The sequence below is a fragment of the Megascapheus bottae genome, chromosome 29 (genome assembly GCF_031878675.1).
Source record: "Megascapheus bottae isolate mThoBot1 chromosome 29, mThoBot2.hap1, whole genome shotgun sequence".
Lineage (NCBI taxonomy): Eukaryota > Metazoa > Chordata > Mammalia > Rodentia > Geomyidae > Megascapheus > Megascapheus bottae.
Window position 1 is genome coordinate 9,788,109 of NC_143537.1, and position 8,588 is coordinate 9,796,696.

Here is an 8,588-nt window from a genome sequence, read left to right on the forward strand (position 1 = left end):
CTGGCAGGTACCCAATGGTTGGATGAGTCACTGCAGACAGGCAGGCCCCAGCCTGGGTGAGCGTGGGGACCTCAGCAGCTACACACACGAGTCCTCAGATATGGGGGGTACCCCTTTGCCTCCCCCCCAGCCCATGATGTCAAATCAAGATAGGAAGGTGCCTTGGAAACCCCCAGGATGACAAGCATCCAGAGTAATAGGTTTACCTAGCATCAAGCAGCCAACTGAGTGTGTGTGTGGGGGGGAGGAGGGAGGATCGGAGGATAGGTTCCAATTGAACAATTGAACTTATAGGCCTCAGTTTCCCCAGCTGCACACAGCAAGGTCGATGGCCCCAGAAGCGCCCTAACAGCTGGCCTTTAACAGACTCATGCCAGGGACTGCGCAGGCTTGAGGGGCGGGGCTGCGGCCCCATCGATCCTCCACGACGGTAGAGGGCGCTCCGGGGGCAGGTCCTCCAGAGCAGTCGCGCGCCGCTGGCGGGTACCTTCTAGCCGCCAGGCCGTGGCGCGGTGTCTGTCGGGAAGGCGGCGGAACGTCCGGGCCTTTGGCGGCCGCGGCAAGAGCCATGGTGGGCGGCGAGGCAGCCGCCGCGGTGGAGGAGCTTGTTTCTGGGGTGCGGCAGGCGGCCGACTTCGCCGAGCAGTTCCGCTCCTACTCGGAGAGCGAGAAGCAATGGAAAGCCCGCATGGAATTCATCCTGCGCCACCTGCCCGACTACCGAGACCCTCCCGACGGCGGCGGCCGCCTGGACCAGCTGCTGTCCCTCTCCATGGTCTGGGCCAACCACCTCTTCCTGGGCTGCAGGTGCGGACCCCGGCCTGCCGAGCCTCGGCCACCTCCTCCCGGGGACCCTCGGCCCCTCTGCCCGGCTCCCCACCCCGGGGAACCCGCCTCCCGGCTGCGATCCCATTGGCCGGGCCTCTCTGGCCGATTCCCGCCCCCCCCCTTCTTGGGAGGCCCCACCACCTCCAGAACAGACGCTTGCGAACCTTCTCAGAGCATCCGTTTCCCCATTTGGGAAAGAAAAAAAAAAAAGAGTGGTTTGGATGATTGTCATAATTTTTTTTTTAACAATGAAGGGATCCAGGATCGAAGCCCCTTGTCACGTTGAGATAATCTTGTTTGTCCAGGTCCTAAAGACCATTGCATGCTGTCTACTGCAGCAATAGGGCATAGGGCCTGCCTGCGTGTGTGTGCGCCAGTCCTGGGGCTTGAACTCAGGTCCTGGGCACTGCCCCCCCACCCCCCTTAGCTTTTTCCACTCTACTATTTGAGAGAGGGCTGGCTTTGAAGTCACTGAAAAGACATTCCCTTTATCCCTTTACCTATTGTATGGTTTTTGTTTTGTTTTGTTTTTTGGTATGTGCATGTGTGGAACCCTGGAACTGGAACCTAGGGCTTGGGCCACTGTTCCATAGCATTTTTCATGAAAGGCTAAGGCTCTACCACTTGAGCTTTTTGATAACCAGACTTTCCTGCCTGGACTGATTTCAAACCATGATCCTCAGATCTCAGTATCCTCAATAGCTAGGATTAATAGTGTGAGGGTTGTTTTTTTTTAAGATCTATTAGTCCAGCATGGCCTCAATCGCTTCTTCGTTCTCCTGCCTCAGCCCTCTGAGTGCTGTCATTACCAGAGTACCCTTCCATGTCTTTATAGTCTCAGAGTTTCTTGTTAAGAATAGATGACCTGTTTGGTGCTGGCTTCTATAGTCACAGATTTGGTCACAAGGCCGTGATGGCCAAGCCAATTTGTTTGTGGTACTGAGTCTCAAACCCAGGGCCTTGTATATGTTAAACATGTGCTTTACCACCCAGTTACAACACAGCCAAAAAACAAACAACATTTGGCTTTTGTTTCCAATATGGAGATATTGATTAGAATATGATGTGAAGAAACCAGGCCAAGAGCACCCATGTCAGACATACCTGTCCCTTCTATATACTCCTGGCACATCTTAATGAACAGGATCTAAGGGTAGGCAGCTGGGCAGAGAAGTGAGCAAATAGTCAAATGATGTTATTTTAATTAAACCAACATCTTGCATGTTTTTAAAGTAGAAGATATTTTTGGCCCTCATACCATGTTCATAAATACATACTGCCAGGTATATGGTGCCTCTGCTTTTGTGAATCTTGAAGCATCTGTTGAATCTTTTTTTTTTTTTTTTTTTTTTTTTTTTTTTTTTGTCGCTTGTGGGCCTGGTTCACTGTCCCTGAGCTCTTCAGCTCAAGGCTACTGCCATACCCCTTGAGCCACAGTGCCACTTCCAGTTTTCTAGTGGTTAGGTAAGAGTCTCATGTTCTTTAGTGCCCGGGCTGGCTTTGAACCTTGATCCTCAGATCTCAGCCTCCTGAGTAGCTAGGATTACATGGGCCACCATGCCTGGCTGTCTCATCATTCTTGAAGTCTATTGCTGTTTCCGAACCTTGTGCTGAACAAAGATAGGTTCCCCTATGGTATCAGATCAACCCTTTGAAGAACTCTGTGCAGTAGCATATGACTGTAGTCCCAATTACCAGAGAGGCTGAAGAAGAATCACAAGTCCAGGAATTCAGGTTTTGCTGGACAACATGGTCTAAACCTTGCCTTTAAAAATAAAGCCAAAGCATTTCTCCATGAGTGAGTTAATAATCCAGTAACTGATCATTTCTTATTTACCTACAGCAACTAATTCCTCTAAGGTTCTTACTTGACTACTTTTTATTGTACAGTTATAATAAAGACCTTCTAGACAAGGTGATGGAAATGGCCGACGGGATTGAAGTGGAAGATCTGCCACAGTTTACAACCAGAAGTGAATTAATGAAAAAGGTAAGCAGGGTTGCTGAGTTTAGGAAGTGACAAGCTGGTGTACAAGTTAATGGCTTGCTTTGATGACACTGTTATTCTGTTGCTTTCCAATACTCATGTGTACTAACAGATCTAAATCCTTTCATTTTTATTTCCCCACAATTGGTGTACACTATTCCATAACTGAGGAACAACTCAGTATAATAAATTATACAACATGTCTATGGGATTTAATGCACCATCTATCTGGCAAATATCATGTAACCCTTCTATTAATTACAATAAAAAATATATGAAAAATAAATTATGCAACATTGGTAGCATAAACTTAATCTCTTCATTTTGTCTAGAAACACTTTTTTTTTTCTCCTTGTGGTGCTAGGGGTTGAATCCTCAGCCCTGAGATACTCTGCTTTAAGTTTTTGGCTTGATTTTTCTTTGGGGAGTGGGGTAGGGGGCTTTCTGACTTGATGATACAGACATGGCTGGAGTATTCCTGATATCATAGTTGTTTGCTAATCAGCAGAGCTTAGTCTGATCTTGCACTGTGGAGGGTAACTTGTCTAGATTCTTTTTTCTTCTTTTTTGCCAGTCCTGGAGCTGGAACTCAGGGCCTGAGCACTGTCCTTAGGCTTTCTCAACCGGGTATTCATGCATGCTAGGCAAGCACTCTGCCACTAGGCCAAATACCTGGCCCTTTTTCTAGATTCTTGAAATTGGACTTTGGGGATCTTACCATGGACATTGTAGCAGAAAGAACCCTAGAGCGTGAGGCTGGGCAGCCCGGCCTTGTCAGAATTAACCACTCCCCTCCTCTCTTCCCAGTCATGTATTTTTCATATTTGCCCTAGTCTTCTCAGGCAGCGGGATTAATTGCTCTCTTGTCTTTTGGCATGGCTTTGGGCCTCTTTTCTGGCAGACTGTGACCTGCCTGATGTTTTAGTCCTACTAACTAATTGCAAAATCTAGTAGAGGCACACCCCTGAGAAAGTACTTAGAAATTTGAAAAGGGACCAAAGCAATGAAGAACTTCTGGCTCCTTTTTAGCTTTACTCTCAGAAACATAGAAAGTTCCTTGTTTCTTTCACTTCAGTTGGGCTTCAGGGGAGGCAGGGCACATAAAGAGTCTTCCTTTTGATTACTTCAAAACCTAATGAAATCCTCAACGGCCCAGAAAGTATTTTAGTTCTAAATTTGATTTCACATGGTTTGTGGAAGGAAGGGACGGTGGGAGGGAGGGAGGAAAGGAAGGCTGGTTTAGTATTTAATCAAACCTAGAGCCAGAAACTTCAGATTGGTGTTTGAGATTGTTTTGCTTTTAAAGTCCACTGCTAACAGGAACTGTTTTTAGCCAGTGAGCTATATATTGGGAATTGTGGCTTTATGGAGCCTCTCATCTTGTATGTTTTCTGAAGTTTAAACTCAGAGCCTCATGCTTACCAGGCAGCCATTAGACCTAAAATACTATAGCCCTTATATAGTACTTTTTTTTTTTTTTTTTGCCGGTCCTGGGCTTAAGCTCAGGGCCTGAGCACTGTCCTTGGACTTTCTCAAGGCTAGAGCTCTACCACTTGAGCCACAGCACCACTTCCGGCTTTTTTCTATGTATGTGGTACCGAGGAATCAAACCTGGCTCTTCATGCGTGCTAAGTAAGCACTACCACTGGGCCAAATTCCCAGCCCCTTTATAATACTTTAAAGGAAATCCCAGGACAGTCTTTTCTGGGTGTCCCAGAGCAGTAAACTTTTGGGTGCTCAGGCAGGAACTAGCTTCCGTCTGCAAGAGTTCTTGGGATCAGGGCAGGCAAGGAATGGGAGAAACCTTCATTTACTAACTGTCCTGCTAGCCTTTCCTTGTATTTTGTTCGTGACAGGTTTTCTGGCCACCCTTATGTCTGTTTTTCTTGTTTTAGTTCTCAATTATAGTTGTTAGTGGTGTGTGTTTGAAAAGTTGTGTGAACTGTTGGATGTCACAGGAGTCTCACACCTTTAAAGTGTACAGAGCCCACCTTAAGATTCTTTCCTTGACACGATCAATTCATGTCCATATCTGGTAGAAGCCTGCATGGAGTTCATAATCCTATAGTTGTGTTTGGGGATTATGTGTTATAACTTGCTTCAAGTGGAACCATTTTCTTAGTGATTTTCGACCATTTGAGTGCATCGTCAGTGAAAACCCTTCTTGGGAACTGTGGCTTAGTGGTGGAGCACTTGCCTAGCATGCGTGAAGCTCTGAGTTCATCATGCAGCACCATCAACACACCACCACCATCTCTTGATGAGCCTTCCCCTGAGAGCAGGTTCTCTGTGCGCATCATGATGGATCTGTGGTATGGAAGGAAGACTCTCTTCTTCATTGAGTGCCACTGCAAGGACCCACTGGAGAGAGGACCCTCGGGTTCTCACAGCATGTTTTTCTTTGCCTTTGGCTTTTTCATGGAATGGAAGGAAGCTAGCAAGCATCAGGCTACATTGTCAACCCACAGACCAGAAGCCTCGATGTCAAGCCACGCACCTGAAAATGTGTGTTGCTCTGCTTTCAGAATTGATCCTTAGCTCTAAAATTAGAGTCTAGTAGGACTTTCAAGCTAGCTAGCAAGCAGAAAGGAATTGCCTGGCATTGTTGACGTCTCTCAAGACCAGACAGTGAAGATGACTTAAAAGACATGAGCTCTCTAAAGAGATTAAAAATATTTTCTGGCTACTCTGCAGCTCTAAGGCAGAGACATCCAACTTTTTTTTTTTTTTGGTCTGAGAACTGAGTATTGGGCTTTGACAGGTGGATTTGCTGAGCAGTTACAGTGTATGATTTTGTTCCAAGGGTGGGGTGGGATTCAAAGAAATATACCGAGCAAACCATCTTGATCACCTCACCATCGTCCCAAGGCATCTGCTCGCAGTCTGTTGTTGCCTGTGTCACCAAGCTTATTCCACTAATGAGCCATGGAGAACAGCAGCAGCCAACTCCGGAAAGGATGGTTTTCAAGGTCATGTCTTTAAGAGAAACGTGGCTTACTGGGAGACTGCCATTCTCAGCTTAAAGCTTTTTTTTTTTTTTTTTCTGATGATATTTACCCCAAGATGTGACATGGCAACATGAAAGCATAGGGACAAGAGGTGAAACAGAGTTAGAAAGCCATTCTCACATCAGGAAGGCCGTCTTCTGTGCATTCTGCCCAGTTTTGACAAGCTCTGAGGTCATGTTTTGATGAAAGCAGCTGTGTAGAAGTGTTGATGTCAAGAGATTTTGTACCCCAAGATCAGGGTTCAGTGGAGCTACTTGCATTTTTGTTTAACTCTTATTAGAAGTCAGAAAAGCTGGGTCCCACTTGCGTGGGCCAGTCATATTTGATGCTGGCTATGTCTACCCATAGCAGAAGCTGTTAGGTTGCAATCATAGAGGTCCTTCCTGTTGGAAATTTGAGATGGAGGTTTATGGGACTTTCACCTTGGGACTAAAGGTATTATTTTATGTACTTTTATTTATTTGTATTTTTTTTTATTTTTTGGTCAGTCGTGGGCCTTCAACTCTAGGCCTGCGTGCTGTCCCTGAGCCCTTCACCTCAAGGATAGCTCCCTACCACTTGAGCCACAGTGCCAATTCTGATTTTCTGGTGGTTAAATAGAAATAAGAGTCTCACAGACTTTTCTGCCCAGACTAGCTTTGAACTGCAGTCCTCAGATCTCAGCCTCCTGAGTAGCTAGGATTACAGGCTTGAGCCACTAGTACCTGGCTAAAGGTGGTTTAAGTAAGTGTTAGTTCATAGTCCTGAAAAAAGGAAAGATCTCTTACCGTATGTTTTTGTTAAGGGCTTTTGTTTTCTCTAGGAAATAGGTCATACCTTGAAATCGCTGATTACTAAAAAGACTCAGATTGATTCACTCACACTGCTAAATGTTAAGGAAATCCATTCAAATACAAGGTGAGAGCCCAAGTGGTTTCTTCACACCCTCCTCAAAAGTTGTCCAGAACCAAGTTTAAATTTACCAGAGGTGCTAGAGCACCCAGAAAGAATATATATGCTTCAGTTCACCACTATTTGAAGACATGCTTTTACAGTTTCTAATAGTTGTGAACTCCAGAAATAGATAAGCTTCCCATCTCCTAAATACCTGACTCAACATGAAATGTTGTGAATGACTCCCTGGTTCTGTGTTTAATTTAGAACAATAAGTGTTTGTGTGATGCTTCTTTTAGAACCCTTCACTGCAGAGCAGGACAGGAAAAGTTGCATTTGAAGTATTTCTGTTACCACATTAAGTTGTGAACACTTAGAGATTGCAAGTGACGAGACGGGAAAATTAGGTTCTGGCTTCCAAGATGGATGGTGTGGTCAAAGCTTTGCTGAATTTTCTATGAGTAGTGAAATATTAATAATTTCTGAGTAGATTTACCATCTGGATAGTACATAAATATTATAGCAGTACTCCATTTTAATTTATAAAGATGGATTTGGTTCTATGGGCTTCATGACTGCATAACCTTTCCTTTTTTTCCCCTCTCAGCATCAAAGCTAAGGCAGAAGATTTATCACCTTCCCATCGCTGTGGCAAGCAGAGAGAGGAGGCTGGGTGACTGAGCATGGCAGCTTTCATGATTCCTCATGTTGCCAATGCAGAAAATTGGAATGACAAGGAATCAGTCTACATGGGCCTTTAAAAGTCTGCATTCCTCCTGTAGCTATCTCTGCAAAAGTATGCATGGATATTTATGTATTTATAAATTGCCTACTTCATCATTGTACAAACAAACTTGGTTTTAAAATGCCCCCTTTTTGAAGTTGATGTAATAGTTTTTTCAACAGTGTACCTATGTGATGGTTTTTTGTTTTTTCTTTGCCTTTTTGTTCCCTACTAAGCTAAACCAAATCCATTGTGCCCTACCCCTACTCTATAGCAATACATACTTAGCTTCTTGTAGGGGATGAGACTTGGTCATAGGCCTGGGGTTCCATGAGCTAGCTCATGGGAAGAGGCAGCCTACAGAAAAGCATTGGGCCTTAATTTTAAAATTCATCAAGGAATGGGGATGTAAGCTCAGTGGCAGATCACTTACTTACCAGGGCTGCTCAGCGCCCTGGGTTCTATTCCCGGGACTACAGATAAGTAAATGAAGTTCATTGATAGGAAATTTGACCAGTCTCCCAGGCAGCCGAGCGGTCCCCACATTGTCCTTGTTGTCTGGATCTTCCAGACTTGAAGTGTCTTGCATGTATTCTCCCACTCTGTATAATCTTGCTATGCTGCGAATTTGGGATTTTTAATATTCCCTTGTTAGTATGTGTGTTCCTTGCTGCCATTAAGTCTGTACCTTTAGGCACAGGCAGCGGGAGGGGCTTCATTACCAGCTGTGGTGTAACTATTGCAACATGACCCCTCAGCACAAGTCTCGAGCTTTGGTACAGGAAACTGGTAAATAAGACTGTGGCACCTGCCTTTGCTTAATCTACTGGTGACTGTAGGTAAGCTAATAGAAGTGAGGAGCAGGGCTGGTCGGGGGATACCACCAGGTATCTGTCAGGAGCACAGATGGGATTGCGCTCACTCATGGCTGGAAATGAAGGCCAGACAGCATGCCTCATAGGGACTACTCTGTGCAACCTCTCATCCTTTTCTCCCTAGCAACCCAAAGGAGAGACATGGTGAGGTCAGGATCTCCGATCTGTCACCTCAGACCTGTTTCTCTCCCATTAGAATACCAGAGATCATTATGAAAAGGATTAAGATAGCAAATGTTGAGGGCCAACCACAGTTCGAGCATTAGCCATATCTGTTCCTCAAATGCAATCTA

At 45.2% G+C, this 8,588-nt stretch overlaps 1 protein-coding gene across 1 annotated transcript; it reads left to right on the plus strand.

Moving 5' to 3' along the window:
* Positions 1–524: 524 nt before the first annotated feature.
* Positions 525–7,606, plus strand: Xtbd1 (XRN2 binding domain containing 1). The gene is made up of 3 exons (XM_090321041.1): positions 525–807; positions 2,719–2,818; positions 7,304–7,606. Exons 1-3 carry the CDS (start codon positions 569–571, stop codon positions 7,313–7,315), a joined length of 351 nt encoding a protein of 116 aa, XP_090177167.1. The 5' UTR covers positions 525–568; the 3' UTR covers positions 7,316–7,606.
* Positions 7,607–8,588: the final 982 nt, after the last annotated feature.